Raw genomic sequence first — 25316 nt, forward strand, 5'->3', positions numbered from 1 at the left:
AAGGAGCAGCTACAGGGTACCTGGGTGGCTCAGTTGGTTGGGCATCCAACTCTTGGTTTTGTATCAGGTCATGATCTCAGGGTTCAGGGTCCTAACATTAAGCCCCAGTGTCGGGCTCCTCACTAAGTGGGGAGTTGGCCTGAGAGTCTCTCTCCCTCGCCCTCTGCCTCTCCCCACGCAAAGAGCATGCTCACTCTCTTTATTAAATAAATATTAAAAAAAAAGAGAGAGCGAGCGAGCACAAAAATGACCTAAAGACCCAGAAGTCAAGCCCTCAAGAATGCAAACACTCGAATTTGAGGCTAACACTCGAATTTGAGAGTAACCCTTTTAAAAAACGTACACAAAGCTCAACTAGTCATCACGTTATTGAAATGATCTTCAATTTTAAAAGCAATGACTGTACATGCAGTTGTAAAATGCTTTTACTTCATCTAAGTTAGCTCAAACTGATTTTACGAATAAGGCAAAGAGATCTCCTTCATGTGGGTTTTTATTTTCTAATTATGCATACAAAGCAGAAGAAAGATAAATTCAAATAAAATACCACATGGGAAACTCTCCTACCCCCACTAAAGTACTGAATTGGAGAGGATTCCCTGCCAAGGACTATTTGTTTCAATTAATGTTCTGCTCATTCAGTCTTTCCCAGGGGCCCGGGACTCCGCCTGTGTACTGTGTACTGTATTAAATAAGATTGCATTCGCTACTCACCAAAGCCAAGTAAAATGATCCTGCTACCAGCCTTCCTGATATGTGGCAAAGTTCAAGAACATGACCATGGGAGTCAAAAGGGCCTGGTTTCCAGGCAAGCACTCCCTTCTATCAGATGTGTATGGCTGTGGACAAGTTACACGGTCTCTTTCACACGTTTTCCCACCTGTACGATGAGAGTTATCACCCACACCGTAGAATTAAAAAGGTACAAAACTGAAAGAACAGCATATCCGGGACATTAAGGAGGACTATTACCCTTCACTGCTCATCTCTGTGGTGTAGGTGACCACTGGTTTTTAAATTTTGTGAACTAATACATAAGACCACGGAAAATCCTTACAACATGCAAAGAAAAACAGAGTTCAAAAGCAGATCGCAATGATTTCAACAAATAAAAAAATACATAACATCGCTTATGAACATGAGAAAGACTAAAAGGAAATCCAGTGTTGTCCTTATCAGCACAAGGCAACAACCATGAAGGTATATGAGAAGTGGGACTTCAAAACATTTACCTTTTCTCTAAACTTTAAGCTAAATAACTTCTTAAAATTATTAATTTTAATTTTTAAATTTTTTATTAATTTTTAATTAATTTGCAATGCTAGCTTTCCTTGTCCTTTATCTCATATACATTTGTGCGCCCATTCCTAAGGAGCCTCCCCCCATTTATATCTGCCCCCTGGGCTTCCCCCAACCCCAACCACAGCCAGAACTCCTGTCCCACTGTCACTGATAGCAGCTCTTCTCTTCCAGAACATACCACGATGAAACGAAAGAATTAACCCAACCACATAAGCTCAGGGGCTGCTACGAGAATCGCAGTCCAGAAGAGACACTGCCATACACCAGTGCCAGTGAGAAGCTCTCCAGGAAAGCTTCTCGGTCTTCTAAAGAACAAATCAACTTACTAGTACTGCTCTCGTCTTCTGCTCTTAAAGCAAACTGAAGAGAAATGAAAAGAGCAGTACACAACCTAGACAGAGGCACAAAATTCTCCCACTGTTGAAAGCTGTCCTCGGGGCACCTGTGTGGCTAAGTGGGTTGACCCGCTGCCTTTGGCTCAGGTCATGATCTCAGGGCCCTGGGATCGAGCCCCATATCGGGCTCTCTGCTCAGCGGGGAGCTGCTTCCCCCTCTCTCTCTGCCTGCCTCTCTGCCTACTTGTGATTTCTCTTTCTATCAAATAAATAAATAAACTCTTTAAAAAAAAAAAAAAAAGAAACAAAGAAAGAAAGCTGTCCTCAACCCAGAGCAGCTACTTCGGAACAAGTCACTGTAAAGTTTGGACGCTCAGAACAACTCAGGAACGCAGCTAACAAAGCACTCCCACGCACAAATTACTCAGGCTGCAATGGCTTACGGCGAGGTAGCAGCAAACACCCCAGGGCAGGCTGCGGACACGCTCAGCAGTTGGGTGTTTAGATGCTCTTCATCTCGTGGAGGAAGCAAGACAAGAAGGGCCTTCATCACTGTCTACTGTGTACAAACCGAGATCACCGGGATCTCTGATCGTATAGAACTTACTCAGTTATTCAGACCCATGAACAGGTAACAATTATATCCGCAAGCAACACCCGCTTTGCATGAACGTGGCGTAAATGCCACATGTAGAACGAGATATTCTGGCTTAGTCAGGCTCTCCTGAAAAGGCTCAGGAATGAGAGGGGCCCCTTCAGGGACAGAAGGCTAGGACAAGAGGTCAGATGGACACCACAGTGAGGTTGCTACACCACCTGCTGGGCCGGACAGGTCCCCTCACATTGAGCCCGCCTCTCACCACTCCCATGTCCACATCCACGTCCATGTTCGTGTCCAGGACTGCCGCTGCCAATTTCCTGGCCCTCTCAACACAAGATCTCTTCTACGAGCTCAGCTTTTACAATAATTTGGTGACCAAATCCCAAACAGCAGTAAGACATATTTTTGTTTTGTGAGAAATGCACACCCATCTACGTCGTAAACACACGAGGACAACTTCAGACACACGCAGAGAGAGAACCGGCAGCTGCTCCTCACCTGTGCTATGGCTGCTTCATTATCGGCCAATCCCAGTAAAAAGATCCTCACTTTGTCTATCTTCACTGGAACGGTTCTCCCTCTCCATTCCACCTCACTCATGGTGGCTGCCTGTTTGGCCCGAGTCTGAGTGATCAATGCCTGGAAAGTAATTTTCAAAAGTCAAAACTTTAATTGCTGGTGGTAAAAGGAACAAAGAACTATTAGTTCTCTTTTTTGTAACTAATATATCACGCCTTATAAAGTAATATGTAAATTGTATTTATGTTCCTCTTTAGTATCATCTATCTTAACTTATAGAAACCTAAACATTAAAATGACTAAACAAAAGGTTAAAAAGAGCCAACCTGGGGCACCTGGGTGGCGCAGTGATCTCTCTCTCTCTGTCAAATAAATACATAAAATCTTTTTTTTTTTTTTTAAAGACTTTACGTATTTATTTGACAGAGAGATCACAGGCAGGCAGAGAGGCAGGCAGAGAGAGAGGGGGAAGTAGGCTCGCCGCTGAGCAGAGAGCCCGAAGCGGGGCTCGATCCCAGGACCCTGGGATCGTGACCTGAGCCAAAGGCAGAGGCTTTAACCCACTGAGCCACCCAGGCACCCCAATACATAAAATCTTTAAAAAAAAAATAAAAATAAAATAAAAAATAAAAAGAGCCAACCCTGGGGTGCCTGGCTGGCTCAGTTGGCAGACCATGTGACGCTTGGCCTCAGGGCAGTGAGTTCAAGCCCCAAGTTGGATGTGGAGCCACTTAAAACAATAATAAAAAATATTTTAAAACCGTAAAAAAAAAATTAAAAAGACCAACACTAGGGGCACTTGGGTGGCTCAGTTGGTTAAGCGACGGCCTTTGGCTCAGGTCAAGATCCTGGAGTCCCAGGATCGAGTCCCATGTCAGACTCCCCGCTCAGCGGGAGGTCTGCTTTTCCCTCTGACCTTCCCCCTTTCACGTTCTCTCTCTCTCTCTCAAATACATAAATAAAAATTAAAAAAAAAAAAAAAAAAAAAAAAGAGCAACGCTAAGTCTTGGTAAGGGTGAAGGAGAAAAATCTATCTATATGCGCTGTAAGCAAAAACGCAAACTTATCAGAAACTTACTTAAAGATATCTGTCAGTATGAATCAAAAGCTTCCAAAATATTCAATCCCACGTTTAGGAATGTATTCTAAGAAAATAACTAAGAATGTGTACAAAAACATGGGTCTTCACTGTAATATGACTTATCACTTCAGCAACAATAGTGAAGTGCTCATGTGACTTGACTTCGGTACAATGTAGTACCATGTGGCTACCAAAACAGTGTAGAAATACTTACTAAAGTGGAAAAAAACAATTGAGACATTGTATTTAAAAAGCGCATTACATTACTAAGCAGTGTATGTGGAGATCCCATTTAAAAAACACGAGCCTTTTGGGGCGCCTGGGTGGCTCAGTGGGTTAAGCCGCTACCTTCAGCTCGGGTCATGATCTCAGGGTCCTGGGATCGAGCCCCGCATCGGGCTCTCTGCTCAGAGGGGAGCCTGCTTCCTCCTCTCTCTCTCTGCCTGCCTCTCTGCCTGCTTGTGATCTCTCTCTGTCAAATAAATAAATAAAATCTTTAAAAACAAAACAAAACAAAAAACCACGAGCCTTTTTGGGGCAACCGAGTGGCTCAGTCAGCTGGGCGTGTGACTCTTGGTTTCAGCTTGGACTGTGGTCTCGGGGTCTGGGATGGAGCCCTTCGGCAGGCTCCGCACTCAGCAGGGAGTCTACTTGGGATTCTCTCTCTCCCTCTCTGCCCCTCCCCCAACCCTTGCTCTTTCTTGCTCTAAATCAATAAAACCTTAAAAAATACACACACACACACACACACACACACACACACACGCATTTTCTTCCTACATACACAAAAATCTGTAAGCTATTCATCATGTTATTAGTAGTGGTTACCTCTGACTCCACCATGTGATTTTAGTCTTCCCCCATCTTTTTTTTTTTTTTTTAAGATTTTATTTATTTATTTAGACAGAGATCACAAGCAGGCGCCCCATTTTCCCCCCATCTTTTATTCCTACTTTGCCTATTTGCTTACATTACTTGCCTAGAAAGTAAGATAAAAAGTTGAATACTTCAGGGGCGTCTGGGTGGCTCAGTGTAATTAAGCCTCTATCCTCGGCTCAGGTCATGATCTCAGGGTCCTGGGATCAAGCCCCACATCAGGCTCTCTGCTCAGCAGCGAGCCTGCTTCCCCCCTCCTTCTGTCTGCCTCTCTGCCTACTTGTGATCTGTCAAATAAATAAATCAATCTTTAAAAAAAAATTATTAATACATGGATATAGGGGCGCCTGGGTGGCTCAGTGGGTTAAGCCTCTGCCTTTGGCTCAGGTCATGATCTCAGGGTCCTGGGACCAAGCCCAACGTCAGGCTCTCTGCTCAGCGGGGCGCCTGCATCCCCCTCTCTGCCTACTTGTGATTTCTCTGTCAAATAAATAAATAAAACCTTAAAAAAAAAAGGATATAAATACGCATATATTAATAACCATTACAATGACTATCGCGATTACGGATTACCTCTTTTTCTGGACTTTTTCAAACGAAAGACCTCACAAAAATGTATAGACTAGATTACCTCCAATTTCTCAGCCAGAAGACCCTCAGTGCCGCCAGACCTCAATCTCATCTGCATGAGTTCATTGATAGCCGACTGGTCCCCTGAGAAAAGAGAGTGCTGTTGAGTAGAAATCCTCAAGGGTCTGGTCTGGTCTCCCACGAGTCACGAGAATCAACACTGAGCTCTTCCCTCGCACAAGCACATCTCAGGGAACCGCAGGTCCCTTCACAAAGCTCACTCACAAAGGAGTATAGAACCGGCAGGACAGAGACAAAGCGAAGGAACCGCCTTCCGCGACATGAAGCTGGGCTGACGCTGACACCGCTACTTTTCTCATCAGCCAAAACCCGTGCCAAGGACGGATGCAGGGACAAGGAAAGCAGGAAAGTTAAATCCTCTAGGCTCTCCCAGATGAACCACCCGCCAACCCACCGGTCTGTGCTCGACTCAGCCCCTGCTCACCGATGTTATATGCACAGTAGCGGATATTGGGTGAGATCTCTTCCACACGCTGGTTGTACAGCACTGCCTGCTCTTCTGTGAAAGCACTGGCCAGTCTCTCGTAGATCGTTCTGCGAGGAAAGAAACACCAGCTTTCACAGCAGCCTTATTTTAAGAAAATAAAAAGGAACACAATGGCTAAAAACAAAACGTGGCACTTTGCTAAGATCCTTCTATCAAGGAAGAGAACTGCACGGTTCTAGAATGAATGAGGATCATCAATATTCCTAAAGGGAAGGAAAACGAATGAGTAACCAGGATTGGCTCAGTCGACTGGGTGTCTGACTCTGGATTTCGGCACAGGTCATGATCTTGAGGTCATGAGAATGAGCCCCATGTCAGGCTCCTCGCTCAGCAGAAGTCTGCTTGAGATTCTCCCTCTCCACCACACGCTCTCTCCAGCACGCATGCTATAAAATAAATAAATCTTAACTAAAAAAGTAAATAACTGCACTTCTGTAGAAACAATCATCAGGTGATCTGCAGCCTGAATGCAATTATGTACAATCGAACCCAGCCGCGGCTTTTGAACCAGAAAACTTACTTGCATTTGTTAAAAGCCTCAATTGCAGCTTTCCATTCTTGATGTTCAAAACGCAGCATTCCTGAGAGGTAAGCTGTGTACGCCTGAAGAGGGGAAGAAGGCACTGTTTCAACACCCAAGAGCCAATGTCACTGCTCAATTTCCCCCACCTGCTTTCAGTTTTGACATCGAGAATATAGAGATATTCATCAGGGTGATTTTATTTACTTATTTTTAAGAAGGCTTCAAGCTCAGCATGGAGCTCAGCATGGGGCTTGAACTCAACCCCAAGATCAAGACCCGAACTGAGATCAAGAGGCAGACAATCAACTGCAACACCCAGGCACCCTCATTCAGGGTGACTGTAAAAGAGAAAACTTATTGGGGGACCTGGGTGGCACTGTCCGTTGAGCGACTGGCTCTTGGTTTCGACTCAGGTTATGATCTCGGGGTCATGGGATCAAGTCCTACATCGGGGTCCGCGCTCAGAGAGCAGAGTCTACTGGAGACATTCTCTGCCCTGCTCTGTAGCACGTGTGCGCTCTCTCTTTAAAATAAATATACAAATCTTTTTGAGAGAAAACGCTATTAAATAAAATGTGATACACGGATAACTCACCATGATTCATTTACTGCCTAGGAGAGAATTTTTTTTTTTTTTTAATTCATTTAACAGAGAGATCACAAGTAGGCAGAGAGGCAGGCAGATAGAGAGGGGGGAAGCAGGCTCCCTGCTGAGCAGAGAGCCCAATGCGGGGCTTGATCCCAGGACCCCGAGACCATGACCCGAGCCAAAGGCAGAGGCTTAAGCCACCGAGCCACCCAGGCACCCCTTAGGAGAGAATCTGAAAAAAAAAACCCAAAAAAAAAACCCAAACAAACAAAAAAACTGTTTTCCTCATATGACTTAATGATTAGCTTCTAGGATATAACATTCAGTATCAGAAGCTGAATGTAAATCTGTGGTATCTTTTTTTTTTCTTAAATATTTTATTTATTTATTTGACAGAGAGAGAGAAAGAACGGTGAGAGAGGGAACACAAGCAGGGGGAGTGGGAGAGGAGAAGCAGGCTTCCCGTTGAGCAGGGAGCCCTATGCGGGGCTCGATCCCAGGACCCCGGGATGATGACCTGAGCCAAAGGCAGACGCTTAACACCTGAGCCACCCAGGCACCCCAGTTTCTATTGTGTGTGTTGTTTTGTTTTGTTTTAATTAGTTTCAGAGATGCCTGGGTGGCTCAGTTGGCTAAGCATCTACCTTCAGCTCAGGTCATGATCTCAGGACCCTGAGACTAAGCCCCATGTTGGGCTCCCTGCTCAGTGGGAAGTCTGCTTCTCCCTCTTCTTCTGCCCCACTCATGTGTGTGCATGTGCTCCCGCGGTCTCTGTCAAATAAATAAAATCTTTTTTTTTTTTTTAAGATTTTATTTATTCATTTGACAGACAAGAGATCACAAGTAGGCAGAGAAGCAGGCAGAGAGAGAGGAGGAAGCAGGCCCCCTGCTGAGCAGAGAGCCCGATGTGGGGCTCAATCCCAGGACCCTGGGATCATGACCTGAGCCAAAGGCAGAGGCTTTAACCCACTGAGCCACCCAAGCGCCCCTAAATAAATAAAATCTTAAAAAAAATTCATTTCAAGAAATTCTTATTTCTCTGAAACTAATAATACACCATATGTTAACAAAATTTTTTTTTCGAATTTAAATAAAACTTAAAAATCCAGAGAGCCCTGAAATAAAAAATTCTTATTTTGTGAACTTCCCAGATCTAAGAGTCAATGCTTCTATCTCCATTTCAAGAGATGCATGAACTTTTTAAAAAAAAGTTAAAGCTAATTATGGGACACCTGGATGGCTCAGTCGGTTAAGCGTCTGCCTCTGGTTCAGGTCATGGGATTGAGCCCACATCATGCTCCTTGCTCAGCGGGGAGCCTGCTTCTCCCCCTGCTGTGCTTACTCATTCTCTCTCTTCTGACAAATAAAATCCTAAAAATAAATAAGGGGGCGCATGGGTGGCTCAGTGAGTTTAAGCCTCTGCCTTCGGCTCAGGTCATGATCCCAGGGTCCTGGGATCGAGCCCCACATCAGGCTCTCTGCTCAGCAGGGAGCCTGCTCCGCACCACCCCCGCCTGCCTCTCTGCCTTCTTATGATCTCTGTCAAATAAATAAAATCTTCTAAAAAGATAAAAATAATAAATAAATGTATGTCAGAGCTAATTACTAAAAAAACAAGAGCTCAGGGCACCCACCGGCTCAGTTGGTGAAACAAATGACTCTTGACCTTCAAGTCATGAGTTCAAGCCCCACATTTAGTGCTGAGATTACATACATAAGTCAAGGGAGAAGAAAACAAAACAAACCAAGAGCTTGAAAACAAAAACAATACCAACTTTGCCTTGAAAAAGCAAGACCACGTTATTTCCTCTCCGGTCCCTTTATAATATTAAGAAACTATTCTCTTCAACTAGGAAGTCACATCTCTAATCTCCACAATAAAGCAAAGCTGATGGCAAGACACTAACCTGAGCCTCTAACTTGGTCTTGGCGTCCACACGATTGCTCTCACACAAGCGTTCCAACTCCTCCGCGTGCTTCACGGCTTTACGCAGGCGAGACAACAAATGGAACCGTTTTCGGGGTTCGGTATTGGCTTCCTGTTTCAGCTGCATGGCATAGCTCCAGGCTCGTTCAGCATCCATCAGAACCAGAAGCAAATACCTAAATGAGAGAGAACAGGCAACTGAACAATGAACACCGGGAGCATCAGACTTGGATATTCCCTGAGGCACAATCCTCAACTTCCGAACTTCTCCCTACACCCTCCTTGGCTTTTCTCCTCAGAACTACCCTTCTCAGAGCACCTGGGTGGCGTAGCTGTTTAAGTGTCTGACTGTTGGTTTCCGCTCAGGTCATGATCTCAGAGTCATGAGATCAAGCCCCACATCAGGCTCTGCGCTCAGTGCGGAGCCTCCTTGAGATTCTTCCTCCCTCTTCCTCTTACCCTCCCACTCAAGCACTAAAATTTAAAAAAATATTAAGGGGAGAAAAAAAAAGGAACTACTCCTCACAGCATCAATCATGGCACCCAACCAGTATCTCTGATCAGGCTCCACCTCAAATTTCTAACCACCTACCACACAGATCTCACTACTAAAAACACCTGCTACCACCTCAAACTGGGCAAACGCAGACCTACTCTTCCCTGGTTTTAGCAAAGAGGCAGTCCAAGCACACAATCTGGCCTCATCTTTGAATCAACACCTCCTCCATCCGAACCGAGCTGAAAACCAAGTCCTGAAGACACACTGTACTGAAGTGGTCAAGAACAAGGCTCTTGAGTCAGGCAGGGCTGGAATCTCAGTGCCATCCGTCACTAACTATGTGACACTGGACGACGTTACTAACTTGCTGTGCCTCAGAATCCCATTAGTGATACATGTAACACACTTAAACCAGAGTCTGGCACTTACTAAGGACTGAATAAACTAGCCACTTTATTTTTATACTGGAGAAACTCTGTTAACCTACTGCCTTGATAAATCTTTCTTAAACATCAGCTTAATCTTATCTCTTCAAAATCCAGATCTCATTATCACAGAGACCCTTCCTAACCTGTTCTCATCAGATTTAACCAATACCCCCTGCTGAATCCCATCCTGGGCTTTATGCTCTAGTTTTCTGTGTCTCCATACACCAAGCTCCCAGGCTCTCTGCTGCCTGAGCAGCAGCTAACTGTCCAGAGCATTATAATTCCTAAAGTACATTCAGACACCAAGGCATCCCTCACACAGAATGTTTTTGCCTCTCAGAAACCCCTCAAGGTCCAGCCTCCTCAACGCAAGCTTCCTGGCTTCACTAGCAAAAACCCCTGGGGCACCTAGCTGGCTCAGTAAGTATAGCATGCAACTCTTGATCTCTGAATTGTGAGTTCAAGCCCCACAATGGGGGGAGACTAAACAAGGGGCGCCTGGGTGGCTCAGTCACTTAAGCATCTGCTTTCAGCTCAGGTCATGATCCCAGGGACCTGGGATGGAGCTTGGCATCTGTTGGTCTTCCTGCTCAGTGGGGAGTCTGCTTCTCCCTCTCCCTCTCCTCCTCCCCCCTCTTGTGCATGTGCACGCTTGAGCACGTGCACTCACTCTCTCTCAAAAAAAGAGTAAAACAAAATAAACACAAAAAAACACACTTTACAAAAACAGGTGGCAAAAGGAGCAATTTGGCCCACGGCTGAAGTTTGAGGAACTGGCCTAGAGACCTTTAATACATGTTGACAGACCGACCTTCTGCGAATGTTAAGCCTGGCTGCATTCAGCACTGAAACATGAAACTCTTCTGGAACAATTCACACACACAGATTTCTTTTACGATACACGCATTTAAGTAAGCACTTACACACTGAAACTTGCACTCCAGGGCCCTTACCCAACATCCCATCAGGTTCTAACTGCGGACTAGTGTTCAGCACTCAGCCCCAACTCCTGCTACCGTTACTGAGCCTCCGTGTCCTCATCCTGTAACTTAAGAGCTGGCACAGCAGCTAACACATATCTGTCCCATAAACGTATTAGCAAGGAGGATTTCGCCACTAGCACAGAGCAGTCCATACCTGTTATCAGTCAGAAGATCTTCAGTTACTTTTTTCCCTGTAAATTTGTGCCTGTTCCCCATCTTGAAGTTAAGTGTTTTCCGAAGACGTCTTTGTCTACGGGAACAGTAGCCCCTGAAGGAAAAAACACCAATAATTCAGGCAAGCTGACGGTACTTTCCATAGCAGATTCTATAATAAAGGCTGAAGGTTTGTGGTGTTCTACTTATGGATACCACAGACACCACACGTCATCCTGCAAACACTTCGTGAACTACAACCTGCAGGGCGGTATGACTGGTGCCACCAGAAACGTATTTCAAACCTAACCTAAGGTGTCAGACGTCATAACTGTGGTGACCTTTGGGGAGGAAGGGTTTGTGATCAGAAGGAGCAAAAGGGGGACTTCTGGGATGCTGGTCACGTTGTCCAGTGATGTCTGCTGGTTACGGGTTGTGAAAAATTCATCTCTTTCTATATACTTTTCTGTATATAAATTATATTGCAATAGAATGGTAAAAAAAAAAGGGGGGGGGTGCCTGGGTGACTCAGTCGTTAAGTGTCTGCCTTCAGCTCAGGTTATGATCCTGGGGTTCTGTGACCGAGTCCCGCCCGTGTCGGGCTCCCTGCTCCACAGGAAGCCTGCTTCTCCCTCTCCCCCTGCTTGTGTTCCCTCTCTTGCTGTCTCTCTCTGTCAAATAAAAGATAAAATCTTAAAAAAAAAAAAAATAGAATGGTAAAAGAAAAAAATCCTTCAATAAAAAAGTATTTTTTTAAAAAGGAGAGGGGGGATGCCTGGGTGGCTCAGTTCATTAAGTGACTGCCTTGGGCTCAGGTCGTGATCCCAGGGTTATGGGATTGAGTCCTGCATCTGGCTCCCTGCTCAGCAGAGAGCCTGCTTCTCCCTCTCTCTCAGCCTGCTGCTCTCCCTGCTGTACTCTCTCTCTGTCAAATGAAAAAATTAAATCTTTTTAAAAATTACAAAAATAAACAAAATAGAAATAAAAAGGAGAGGGAACAGGGGCTCCTAGGTGGCTCAGTCAGCTAAGTGTCCAACTCTTGACCTTGGCTCAGGTCTTGTGAGTTTGAACCCCACGCTGGCCACATGCCCAGCATGGAGCCTAACTTAAAAAAAAAAAAAGGAGATGGAACAGGTAAAATAAAAGGGCAGAAAGCTGACTGCTGTAACAACTGAGTGATGGATTCGTCGTGGTATCATCTCTACATCTCCTTCTGAAAATGTCCTTAATAATTAAAAAACCAAAAAAACCCTCAAGTCATAACAGTCTCCCAACTAAAACTTTTTCGTTAACTTCCCATCACGTCTACATTAACACCTGAAGGAGTTCCCTGGGCTTATAAGAAGGACCCTACCTATTCCGGCCCCTTAGTTTTCCCACTTCATCTTCTACCACTCCCCACCTTGCTCAAGTCATCCCAGTGCTGGGGACCATTTATGTGACATGCGTCACTCCTTAGAATCTGTAGAATGTTTTGTAAAGTAGCACTTTTAAAAGTCCAGTAGCCAGGAGCACCTGGGGCTGTCAGCTGAGCTTCTGCCTTTGGCTGAGGTCATGATCCTGGGCTCCAGCCCCACACTGGGCTCTCTGCTCAGCTGGGAATCTGTTTCTCCCTCTCCCTCTGCCCCTCCCCACTAAAGCCTGTATCTTCAATATTAAATGGTTGGATATTTCTGCTTCCAAAGCACTGAATTATATTATAGATTAGGCATCTATTCTATTTTTAAGAGTCATATTAAATTCATTTTCCAACTTGAAGGCTGTTACAAAGTTTACCAATAAATTATAATGATATCATAGAAATTCCCCTTATATGAGGTGCCTGGCTCAGTTGGTGGAGCATGTGGCTCTTGATCTTGGGGTTGTGAGTTCAAGCCCCACGCTGGAGATAGAGCTTACTTTAAAATAAATTTAAAAAATCACTGAAAAACTTTGCATTTAAGCAAGACTCTGACAACATAGTTAAGTTTAAAAATATATGTATTACCGGGGTGCCTGGGTGGCTCAGTGGTTAAAGCCTCTGCCTTCGGCTCAGGTCATGATCCCAGGGTCCTGGGATCGAGCCTCACATCGGGCTCTCTGCTCGGCAGGGAGCCTGACTCTTCCTCCTCTCTCTCTCTGCCTGCCTCTCTGCCTACTTGTGCTCTGTCAAATAAATGAAAATCTTTAAAAAAATATATATATGTATGTATTACCATAACTGCTTGCTACTCTCAGCAGAAGCCTCCAATGTATCTGCAATATTGTGAGGCAAAATGGATAAAGAGGTTGGCTGCTTTTATTCACTGTGAAATTTTAAATTTGAAAAGTACATTGAGTCAGACTTTCTATACTTTCTGACACAGCAAAATAAGTGAGATATTAACAAAGGCAAACCAAGTTTGAAAATTCCACAGTAATTTCCATACATCTTACACATGATACTAACCTATACCTCTGAAAATCTCCATGCCGTAAACCATGCTGCTGCTGGGATTCCTTAATAATCTGAAGAACTAGAGCCAAGATTAAGGAAAAGCTTACAATGGTAAGAATCTAAATAAATTGAAACATATTCCCATTAGTCTGTGTTTGTACCAAACCAGAGCACGTTAAACATTTCTGAAATGCTTAGTACATTAACTACTAACTTCTTTTGTAATCATTTTCAATAGCTATCTTGTCATAAGACAGGGCAAAGCAAATTAGAAAAAAACTGACTGCTGGAACGATTACTTTCAAACTAAAAAAGGAAGGCATTATTAGCCACGGAGGATTATTGAAATTCAACAGCTTAAATAAAGTTGTGGATTCTAACTACTGATTATAACTGGGGTGGTTCCATTGATTTACACCTGGACCCAGTATTTTACTTATTCAAGTGGACTCAGGTTATAAATGACGTGTACTACTCCTCTATTTGCATAACTTGCTACATCTGCCAGATCTAACTTTCCTTAACAGCTGTGACACTGCATAAGCCTGTGGTTAGCACATGCCAACCAAACTATGCCACAGCTTCTATAAAAATATTAGTTTTTCTGGGGGCCTGGGTGGCTCAGTGGTTTAAGCCTCTGCCTTCCACTCAGGTCACGATCTCAGGGTCCTGGAATCGAGCCCCACGTCACGCCCTCTGCTCTGCAGGGAGCCTGCTTCCCCCTCTCTCTCTGCCTGCCTCTCTGCCTACTTGTGATCTCTCTGTCAAATAAATAAAATGTTTAAAAAAAAAAATTCCTCTACAGACATGTCAAAATACTGAACATTAAAAGGACTATTTCAACTGAAAGGAATAAGAAGCTATAAGATTTGTAAAAAATCAAGGCAATTCTAATATCCATTTGGAACCAGATCACCAGTTCAAAAAGTAAAGCTCCAATCTCCTGAAAACCACATAAAGATGTCAAACTAAACGTGTTATTTCAGAAATTCACCTACATTTTCTCCGTTTGTGGCTCACTTCAAAAGCCACAAACTAGTGTCTCAGGCATTCAGTTGTAATACACTCTGATGGAACCTACAGATCCATTCCACCAGATCAACTAAAGGACTCTCAACAAGATTTAATGCCTACAGGCCTACTAAGAAAGCTATACAAGAGGTGCCTGGGTGGCTCAGTTGCTTAAGCCACTGCCTTTGGCTCGTCATGATCCCAGAAAATCTCTGAATTTCAAGAGCGAGTCCCGCATGGGACTCCCAGCTCCACGGAGAGTCTGCTTCTCCCTCTGACCTTCTCCCTTCTCATGCTCTCTCTCTGAAGTAAACAAATAAAATCTTTAAAAAATATATGTATATATATAAAATAAAGCCATACAAGTGATGTTAAGCTACATTTATATTAAAAATGGGCAACAAGCTCTTCCTCAAAGTAATCATCTTTGCCTCCACTGCCAGAGAAAGTGTTTTTTTACTGTCCATTCTCCGACGGCTGTCAGACAAAAGTATTAAGCGAAAACGTCCACAGGGCAGTTTCCTATCTTCGGTTCAGTGGCTCTAGATGCTAAGACAGCAGCTCACTGGGTGGCCACCGTGTCATCCCCGTCACCAGCCCTCCAAACGGGCGACTACGGGGGAACTGCAGAAATCTGCCCAAAATCTCGGTGCCGCCTGAGAGAAGAGAACGTTCCCCACCCTGGAAAGCGAATGAGAAGCGAGAAAAGACCGGTCGAAATACAGACCCTGTAACTCTGAGTGCCAGAAAGTACGGGCGAGAGAAACCGCAACCCTCGGCCTCTCGTGCCCGGAACGTGCCGGGACCCGCCGCCTCTCCCGCCCCGTGCCCTGCATATCGACACGTAGTCATTGCGAGTTAGGCCCGATTACTCTAGGATACTCTCCAAACTCAGGCTATCCCCGAATTCTTTGTTTGCCTTCGATCCAGCAGAAGGCCGCTCGTTTTCCTTATTTTCCTCTCCTCCGGCACCGCGTCCACCGCCGCTACCGCTGCCGCCGCCCCCGCTGCCGCCGCCGCCGCCACCACCGGGAACCTGTTTCTCAGCAGCCATCTTGCCCCAGCGCCGCAGAGCCAGACGGGATAGAGGAGGCGGGACGACGGAGGCGGAAGAGAGCGATGCCCGCCCCGACGGCCTGACGGGATAGTGGCGGATTCCGCCATCGACGGCCCGGCCCGCGGGCGAGAGCCGCTTGTTAGAGCGCGCCTGCGCGTGGGCTAGGGTTCCTGAGTCGCGGCGGACGGGGCTGAAGGCTCGTTCACGCCGGGAGACAGAGCTATTGCAGTCTTTCCGGGGCAATCCCTCTTCTGGTCCCCCGAGGGCGGAGGACTCGGAAATGCTACCCCCCACACACCGCTTCCTGCATCCCTGCACCGGGGGTCTAGCTCACGTCCCAAGCCGGCGTGAGGGTTAAGGGAGGGGGCGGTTGGTTCAGGACTTTGGGTTTCGGGGTGTCTACCTGCCTGGATACTCGGGAGATGCCGTTCCCGCGTACCCACGCTCCACCTGTGAGGGACTCCCCTCTGGGCTCTCTTCTGGTGCCCACCCTGAGAAAGCCATGGCCGGAGGAAGGGCTGGCCTGGTCGGGGATCAGCAAGTAGAGACCCGGCGTAGAAACTTCTGGAACTGCCGGGGACCTATGCCTCTGGACTTTGGAGCCAGGACTCCAGCAGTTCCGAGGGGAGAAGTGTTGAGGCAAGGGAGGCTGTCCTGCTTCTCCAGTCCTGGCTCCTCTCTTACTGGTTGGGAGATGTTGGGCAAAGAACAGTGTCGCTCTAAACCTTTTCCCTTCCCTTCTCTGTGAAATGGGAATAACCAATTAAGACGGTTTTTATGAAGATGAAATGAGGCAATTTAGGGGAGCCTGGATGGCTCAGTCGATTAAGTGTCTGCCTTCCGCTCATGATCTCAGGGTCCTGGGATCTGCCAGGGTCAGAGATGGGTTCCCTGCTCCCCGGGGGAGTCTGCTTCTCCCTCTGCCCCTCCCCCTGCTCGTGCGTGCACACCTTCTCTATCTCAAATAAATAAAATATTTTAAAAATAGATTTTGTTTATTTATTTGACAGAGAGAGGGAGAGACAGCAAGAGAGGGAACACAAGCAGTGGGAGTGGGAGAGGGAGAGGCAGGCTTCCCGCTGAGCAGGGAGCCCGTTGTGGGACTCCACCCCAGGACCCTGAGACCATGACCTAAAGGAATGCAGCTGCTTAATGACTGAGCCACGCAGTCGTCCTTCAAATAAATAAAATCTTTAAAAAAAAAGAAAAGAAATGAAGCAATTTAGAGTCTCTATTCTGTGTCACTAATCACTGGGGAAATGCAAATCAAAGCCACAATGAACTATCACACCCATTAGGATGATTCCTATTTTTATTTATTTTTGGATGGTTACTATTTTTTGTAAAGATTTCATTTATTTGAGAGAGAACCCACAAGTAGGGGGAGGGGCAGAGGAAGAGGGAGAAGAAAAAGAATAAAAATAGAATAGAATAGAATAGAATAGAAAAAAAGAATTGGGGGTGCCTGGGTGGCTCAGTCAGTTAAGTGGCCGCCTTCAGCTCAGGTCATGATTCCAGGGTGCTGGGATTGAGCTCCGCACGCGCTCCCTGCTCAGTGGAGAGCCTGCTTCTCCCTCTCTCTCTACCTGCCACTCTATTTGTGCTCTCTCTCTGTCAAATAAATAAAAACCTTTTTTTAAAAAAGGATTTTGGGGCACCTGGGTGGCTCAGTGGGTTAAAGCCTCTGCCTTCGGCTCAGGTCATGGTCTCAAGGTCTTGGGATCGAGCCCCACATTGGGATCTCTGCTTGGCAGAGAGCCTGCTTCCCACCGCCACCCCCCCCGCCCCGCTGCCTGCCTCTCTGCCTCTTTGTGATCTCTCTCTGTCAAATAAATAGATAAAATCTTTAAAAAATAAAAACTTAAAAAATTTAAAAAGGACTTTAAAAAAGAAAAAGAAAAATTTTTATTATTAAAAAAGTAATAATAGCATGTATTGGTGAGAATATGGAGAAATTGGAACCTTGGTGTCCTTTTGGTGCACATGTAAAGTGGTGCAGCCCCTGTGAAAAACAGTATGACCATTCTTTGGAAAATTGAGGAATTATGATTTGATCTGGCAGTTCCGTTTCTGCGTGTATATCCACAAGAATTGAAAGCAGGGTCTCCAAGAGGTATTTCTACATTTACATTCATATAAGCATTATTCACAATAACCAACAGATGGAACCAACCCAGTGGCCCTCAAGGGATAAACAGAAAGTGGCATATCCATACAGTGGAATAATATTAAGCCTTAAAAAGGAAGGAAATTCTGACACAACCTCCAACATGGCTGAAGCTTGAAAATATTGTGCTAAATCAAGTAAGCTTGTCACAAAAAGACTAACATGATATGATTCCATTTGTATGAGGTATCTACTTTGGTCAAATTCATAGAAAGTACAATGGTGGTTGCCAGTAGCTGGAGGCAGGAGAAATGGGGAAAATTCATTATTGTTTAGTGGATACAGAGTTTCAATTTTGCAGGATTAAAGAGTCCTGGAGATTGGTTGCACAACAATGTGAATATGCTTTTTTTTTTTTTTAAGTTTTTATTTATTTTTTTGTCAGAGAGGGGGAGAGGGAGAGAGAGCAAGCACAGGCAGACAGAATGGCAGGCAGAGGCAGAGGGAGAAGCAGGCTCCCTGATGAGCAAGGAGCCCGATGTGGGACTCGATCCCAGGACGCCGGGATCATGACCTGAGCCAAAGGCAGCCGCCTAACCAACTGAGCCACCCAGGCATCCCTATGCTTTTTTTTTTTTAAATTTATATATTTTGAGAGAGAGAGAGAGAGAGAGAGAGCGCGCAAGTAGGGGGAGGGGCAGAGGGAGAGGGAAAGAAAGAATCTCTAGCAGACTCCCTTCTGAGTGCAGAGCGGGACATGAGGCTTGATTCCACAACCCTGAGATCATGACCTGATCCAAGAGTTGGACACTCAACCGGCTGAGCCACCCATGTGTCCTTGCACATACTTAATATTAGTGAATCCTACACTTTAAAATAGCCAAGATGGTGGGGTGCCTGGGTGGCTTTGTGGGTTAAGCCTCTGCCTTCAGCTCAGGTCGTGATCTCAGGGTCCTGGGATTGAGCTCTGCATCGGGCTCTCAGCTCTGCGGGGAGCCTGCTTCCCCTTCTCTCTCTGCCTGCCTCTCTGTCTACTTGTGATCTCTCTCTCTGTCAAATAAATAAAGAAAATCTTTAAAAAAATAAAATAAAATATCCAAGATGGTAAACTGTACATTTTGTGTATCTTACTACAATGAAAAATAAATCCTAAATAAGTTTCAGGGCACCTGGGTGGCTCAGTCAGTGGAGTGTGAGACTCTGGATCTCAGAGTTGTGGGTTCAAGCCCCATGTTGGGTGTAGAGATAATTAAAAAAGATAAAATAGCTCTTTGCTGAGCTGGGAGCCTGCTTCTCCCTCTGCCTGCCTCTCCCCTAGCTGTGCTCTCTTTCTCTCTTTCTGACAAATAAATAAAATATTTAAAAGTAAATAAATAGAGGTGTCTGGGTGGCTCAGTCCTTCAGTGTCTGCCTTCAGCTCAGGTCATGATCTCAGGGTCCTGGGATCGAGACCCATATTGGACTTCCCACTTAGTCTCCCTCTCCCACTCCCCCTGCTTATACTCTGTCAAGTAAATAAATAAAATCTTTAAAAATAATTTAATTAATTCATAAAAATATAAATAAATAAAATCTTTTTAAAAAGTCTCCCAAATGTTCATCAATAAATGAGTGGATAAATAGAATTGGTATAACCATACAATGAAATGTTATCTGGCCATAAAAAGCAATGAAGTACTAATACATGCTACAAAGCATATGAATCTTGAAAATATTATGCTAAGTGAATAAAGGTGCTCAGAACACCACATATTGTGTGATTCCATCTATACAAAATGTCCAGGGGCACCTGGGTAGCTCAGTTGGTAGAGCATCTGACTTTTGGTCTCAGGGTCATGGGTTTGAGCCCCATGTTGGGTGTAGAGATTATTTAAATAAGTAAATAAGCTCTTAAAAGTGAAATAAAATCTCAAGAAAATAAAATTTAAAAAAAATAAATGAAATGCCCAGAATAGGCAAATCCAGAGAGACAGAAAGTGGTTGCCTGGGGCTTGGGGTGGGGGTCGAGATTGGAGATCTATGGTTAAAGGGCCTGAGTTTCTCTGGGGAAGAACATTCTGAAGTTGATTGTTGTGATGGCTGCATAACTTTATGAATATATTTAAAACTAAATGCACCTTTAATTGGGTAAAATGTGCGGTATGGGGATTGTATTTCACTAAAGATTTTTAAGTCAGGTGGTGTTAGTCCTCTAGTCAAAGCTCGGCAGTGGCTCCTTTTTTCACTCAGACTAGAAGCCATGTTCCTTGCAATGAAAAAAGCCCTGATGTCATGTCTGTCACCTCCTCTCCTGCCGATCTCTTTCTTATTCATCAACTCAAGCCATAGGAACTTCCTTATTTAGGGACACAGGCACACTCTGGCTTTGGGATCTTAGCACTGACCGCTCTGTCTGGAATGTTCTTCCTATAGAATTCTGCTACTCTAGGTCCCTCATCTCCTTCAAGTCTTTGTTCAAATATCACCTTCCTAATGAGGTCTGCCTGGCCACCTTATTTTATTTTAATTTCTTTTCTTTTCTTCATTTTTAGTAAGCTCGTTGCCCAGCATGGAGCCCAGTGTGGGGCTTGAATTTACCATCCTGATATCAAGACCTGAGCTGAAATCAAGTGTCAGATGATCAACCGACTGAGCTACCCCGGCTACCAAATTTTAAATTGCACCATCTCCACCACGATGGTACTTCCAGTCCCCTTACCCTAATCTATTTTTCCTGCAAGTACTTATCAATTTGTAATAGGTTAATAACTTCCTTGAGTTATGTTTATTGTCTGTCTCCTCTGCTAAAAGGAAGCTCACGGAGGGCCTTGATCTTTCTAGAGCTCACAGGTATATGCTAAGGACCCAGAACAATGTCTGGAAAGGGGTAGGTGCTTAATGAATGCTTACTGAATGAATGAATGGCAAGCGTCTCATAATTATGAACTGCTATTGTCTTTCTATTTGGTGAACAGTCTGGCAGGGCAGGGGTATGGATAAGTGTTCCCTGCTCAAAGGAGTAAGAGTAGGGCTTCAGAGCTGCAATCCGGGGGGGGGGGGGGGGGGGTGGAGAGGAACAAGAATGTTCCACACTGGGACCCAATGAACAGGCCAGGGAAAGGTGAAGCCGAGATCAAGCTACAGCGGCAGCAGGTGGTGATTTTCAGAGGTGAACACGGAGCGTGGGATGTGGGTCATTCTATAGAAACAGCAATGATTCCCAGTGGCAAGGGCTGGATGCTTAATATGTCAAAATTAGAAACAATTATTTGTTTTATTGCAATCTAAACACCCATGCCAGAAGATGCTCCTAGAGACGGAACTCTGCTATCTTGTATTTCCTTCATGTTTTCCCTTTTTGGATCTCTGACTCGGGCAAGGAGACAGGAATTTGATTCACTGAGCGAAATTCAGCTAACTGGCTTCAGGCCACACACCTCGTTCCATGCTCACCAGAGTCCTCCCAGGAGGTACTACGATCCCACAGTACTGAGGCCCAGCGCCAAGGACAGAGACTGGCACACAGAAGGGGCGCGCGGCACGTGGCAGTACCGTCCCCTTCTCCAGCTGTGGAAAGCCGAGGCCCCTCGGTCCACCTGCGTCCCTTGTCACTTGCCCGCCACCCCTTAGCCCCCCCACCCCCCGCCCAAGCCAGCCCCCGGGAGGCCCCGCGCACGGGCCAGGCTGCGGGAGAGGTCTGCGCGGTCCCAGGAGGGCGCTCCCGGCTCTCCAGCGCACACTCAAGCCCCAGGGGTCCGTCCCCCGCCACTCCCGCGTTCAGCCCGGAGGTCAGTTCGCCGCTCAGCAGCGCGGCACAGACCGGCTCCGGGGGCTGGAGCGCGTGGACGACGCGGGCGGGCGGAGGAGCAGGCACCAGCGCGGCCCCTGTCCCCGGCGTGGGCCACCGCACAGCCCTTCCCCCCGCGCGGCCGGCTGCTGCGGGGCCCATCCCACCCCTCCGGCTCCTCGCTCCTCCCCCTGACCCCGGCGCCCCCCCACCTCCAGCCAGGAGAGACTCGCTCCGCCCGCAGCTCCCGCGACTCGCGCGGGGCGCTGCAGCGGCTGGAGCCGCGGGAGCTGCGCGCTCGCCAGGACTCAGACGGCGCCAGGAGCCAGGGCAGCCTCGGGGTCGGGGCCGCCATGAATGGCTCGGGTGGCCCCGGGGCCGAGGACGCGAGTGAGGCGGGCGGCAGGGACAGCTGGCAGCCCGAGGCCGTTATCGTGCCCATGCTGTTCGCGCTCATCTTCTTGGTGGGCACCGTGGGCAACGCGCTGGTGCTGGCCGTGCTGCTGCGCAGCGGCCAGGCGGTGAGCACCACCAACCTGTTCATCCTCAACCTGGGCGTGGCCGACCTGTGTTTCATCGTGTGCTGCGTGCCCTTCCAGGCCACCATCTACACCCTGGACGGCTGGGTGTTCGGCTCGCTGCTCTGCAAGGCCGTGCACTTCCTCATCTTTCTCACCATGTACGCCAGCAGCTTCACGCTGGCCGCGGTCTCCCTGGACAGGTGAGCGAGCGCCGTGGCGGCCCCGGGGGTGGGAGCGGGTGGTCCGGCACCCAGGTAGGGGCTGGAGAAGAGAGGCGGGACTCGAGGCTCAAGGTGGAGGGCGCGCAGAGAGTAGAAAAGGACACGAAGAAGGCAAAGGGACCGGGAGAGAGTGAAAGACAAGCAGGAGTGGAGAAGGAAAGAGGAATAAGAATAGGGGACTGCGGTGTCCCTCCGTTAGGTGCGTCCTCGCGGCTCCACGCTGCAGACCTCGGCTCTCCAGCGCCGCCAGCGCCCGAGCAAGCGCGGCGCTTCCGGGCACATCGCGGTTTTGCGTGCTTCGTCTCGCTTGAGCCGGGTGCCCCTGTGAAGCTGGGGCGGGAGGGATTACTGTGCCCAATTTACAGATGAGATCGAGTTCAGAATCGACTTGTTCAGATCTCCCAGCCTGTAATCGTGTGCGTGGAGCCAACGGTCTGTCTCCTGGCGTCAAACTCAGGCGCCTCCACCTCACTAGCCTCCATTCAGTCCACGGTTTGCTCGTGGCTCGGTGCAGTTGTCTCTGGTCCGGATTGCGGAATTTGGGTCCTTCGCAGGAGCCCATGCCAAAGTTCAAGCGAACACGCCCGAGGGTCCCTAGACCCCCACCCCCCCTTGCCCCCCACCTTCCGGCCAAGAGAGAGGGGAGATCCAGAGGGTCTCCTTTATCGTCCCCGTTGGAGCTTGGAAGCTCCTGGATGAGTCCTGGGGAGGAAATCTGGGACTGACTCCAGTATCTCCCCGGCCCCTTCTACCCCCACGTCCTCCTGACCTCCCCTGGACAGGCAGCAAGGTGAGGCCACCTCCCCCACATACCCCGCAGTTCCACTGAGCGCGGAGTGTGTCGGTTCCGAGAACGCTGGTGGGACCCATAGAGCGGCGGCTCCTCTAAGGAATTCCCTCGCGGTACCTGGCGGTGTCTCCAGGCTGTCGCTACAGCCTCAAGGCGCCTGGGGCCTACGTCTCCGGACACCATCACTGATGGGTAATCGCAGCCTCCCGGAGCTCCGAGGCCGGTTCAGCCTCGGGGTGCCTTCCCGGGTGGAGTGTGACTGTGGTCATGGAGCAGATGAGTGGCCTACACGCTCGCTTCGTCGTTCCTGCTGCCCGGTCCCGCCCCACATCTCAAAGCAGCTCCCGTGCGGTGCGACCGTGCGCTAGGGACCTTCCTCGAGAGAGGGTGAGGGCTTCGAGGTGTAAGGGTCCAACCCTACCCCCCGCGAATCCACCTGTTCACCCGTCTCCCTTCCTGACCCGACCCACAGGTATCTGGCCATCCGCTATCCGCTGCACTCCCGCGAGCTGCGCACGCCTCGCAACGCGCTGGCTGCCATCGGGCTCATCTGGGGGCTGTCGCTGCTCTTCTCCGGGCCCTACCTGAGTTACTACAGCCAGTCGCAGTTGGCCAACCTGACTGTGTGCCACCCGGCGTGGAGCGCGCCGCGCCGCCGCGCCATGGACCTCTGCACCTTTGTCTTCAGCTACCTGCTGCCCATGCTGGTGCTCGGCCTGACCTACGCGCGCACCCTGCGCTACCTCTGGCGCGCCGTTGACCCGGTGGCCGCCGGCTCCAGCGCCCGGCGCGCCAAGCGCAAGGTGACGCGCATGATCATCATCGTGGCTGCGCTCTTCTGCCTCTGTTGGATGCCCCACCACGCGCTTATCCTGTGTGTGTGGTTCGGCCGCTTCCCGCTTACGCCCGCCACCTACGCGCTGCGCATCCTCTCGCACCTGGTCTCCTACGCCAACTCCTGTGTCAACCCCATCGTCTACGCGCTGGTCTCCAAGCACTTCCGCAAGGGCTTCCGCAAGATCTGCGCGGGTCTGCTGCGCCGTGCCCCGCGCAGAGCCTCGGGCCGCGTGTGCATCGCGGCGCGGGGCACCCGTGGCAGCAGCGTGCTGGAGCGCGAGTCCACGGACCTGACGCACGTGAGCGAGGCGGCCGGGACCTCCGCCCCTGTGCTGGCGACTCTCAGCAGCCCGGCCTTGAGCCTGGTACCCGGCCTGTCCTGGCGGGACCAAAATGCCTCCAGCGGCATCCCGACAGTTAATACGACCTGAGGACACTTGGCGAGTATGCTTTGGTGTTAAAAGGATTGGAGTGAGAGGTCGGGGGATCGGGGAAGGAATTTCATCTGTTAATAAAATACGCAAAACTTTTCCCATGCAGTCAGGCCTGTGTCTTGGCATATCTTATGAGGCTCCGTGGTCTGAAGCCTCTGGGACTTCACAGGGGAGATCCGGTTGGATGGGTGCACGGTGCTTTGCTGATCCACGGGGAAGAAGGGTGGTCCGCACGGAAGGCAGCCGAGTGAAAGTCCCCGTAGAAATCCCTGACAGGGGGAAGAGCAGGACGGCCCAGGACCTCTGCGGCGGCCAACCAGAGGCACTGGGCATTTGTTTTTCTCCTGTTTTTGTTTTTGATTTTCTTTTTAAAAAAGATTTTATTTGACGGAGAGATCACAAGTAGGCAGAGCAGCAGGCAGAGAGAGGGGGAGAAGCAGGCTCCCTGCTGAGCAAAGAGACCGATGTGGGGCCCAATCCCAGGACCGGAGCTGAAGGCAGAGGCTTAACCCACTGAGCCACCCAGGCGCCCCCTCTTGGAGTATTTGTAGATCACGGAACCAGTAGCCACCTGTGCATGGGACAAAGGCAGGCGGAGTGTTTAAGTGCCCCGGTAAGTGAGTTGATGGCCAGGCGTAGACACCATGTGTGTTCCCAGGAACACCGATGTGCCAGCAAGTGGCCGGTCCCTCCCTGCTCCCAGCTCTCTGGGGCCCCTTCTGAGTGTCCCCAGCCCAACCCGTGCCCACCCACTTTCGGCCTTGAGGTTTCCTTCCCTCCCTTCGGCTATCTGGGGTCAGGTCTGCATTTCCAAAGGGCCAGGAAAGTCGCCCCCTCCCCCACCAGTCCTCCTCCAGGGCCCCCAGGAGCAGTTCTAAGTCACCGCTAGGCTGGAGCGGGAATGCTACAGGGCTCTGCTCCTGAGCTAGCCTCTACCCTGCCCTAGGTTTGCCCTACTCCTGGAGTTCTTGAGCCTTTCAAGGCTTTTTACGTGAAATCAGTTCAGTGTTTGAGGGGAGGCAGGAAAACTCTCAAAGGCGTACGGACCTCACGATGTTGAGAGCAGAGCACTTAGGCAAGGGCTTGACTATTTAATCAGGTAGGGACCTGCTACAGACACACAGGAAGCCCTGTGGCATCTGCCCAGATCAGAAGGACTGAGTCGGGGAAAGGGGTGTGTGTGTGTGTGTGTGTGTGTGTGT

General features: G+C 48.4%; 2 protein-coding genes across 3 annotated transcripts in view; one reads left to right on the forward strand and one right to left on the reverse strand.

Moving 5' to 3' along the window:
* Positions 1–15435, reverse strand: part of LOC111160314 (signal recognition particle 68) — a 34699-nt gene extending 19264 nt beyond the window's left edge. The window contains exons 1-8 of one of the 2 annotated variants that reach the window (XM_022523314.1): positions 15264–15435; positions 13383–13449; positions 10956–11069; positions 8872–9067; positions 6373–6455; positions 5790–5899; positions 5346–5428; positions 2737–2877 (exon numbers count right to left, since the gene is read on the reverse strand). In XM_022523314.1, coding sequence (XP_022379022.1) covers positions 2737–2877; positions 5346–5428; positions 5790–5899; positions 6373–6455; positions 8872–9067; positions 10956–11069; positions 13383–13449; positions 15264–15435 — 966 coding nt within the window. The remainder of the gene's footprint in view (positions 1–2736; positions 2878–5345; positions 5429–5789; positions 5900–6372; positions 6456–8871; positions 9068–10955; positions 11070–13382; positions 13450–15263) is intronic. The other variant, XM_022523315.1, reaches the window with a different exon arrangement.
* Positions 15436–21664: 6229 nt separating this feature from the next.
* Positions 21665–24111, forward strand: LOC111160462 (galanin receptor 2). The gene is made up of 2 exons (XM_022523606.1): positions 21665–22032; positions 23316–24111. The coding sequence occupies exons 1-2, from the start codon at positions 21665–21667 to the stop codon at positions 24109–24111; spliced, it is 1164 nt and encodes a 387-aa protein (XP_022379314.1).
* Positions 24112–25316: the final 1205 nt, after the last annotated feature.

The sequence above is a fragment of the Enhydra lutris genome, unplaced genomic scaffold, assembly GCF_002288905.1.
Source record: "Enhydra lutris kenyoni isolate GAN:26980312 unplaced genomic scaffold, ASM228890v2 scaffoldscaffold75, whole genome shotgun sequence".
In the NCBI taxonomy this organism is placed as follows: Eukaryota; Metazoa; Chordata; class Mammalia; order Carnivora; family Mustelidae; genus Enhydra; species Enhydra lutris.

Excerpts from the sequence above, each read along its gene's own strand:
- LOC111160462 (XM_022523606.1), top strand. The coding sequence starts at position 21,665 with ATGAATGGCTCGGGTGGCCCCGGGGCCGAGGACGCGAGTGAGGCGGGC. Across the intron at positions 22,033-23,315 it reads GCCGCGGTCTCCCTGGACAG|GTATCTGGCCATCCGCTATC; the intron begins GTGAGCGAGCGC and ends CCCGACCCACAG.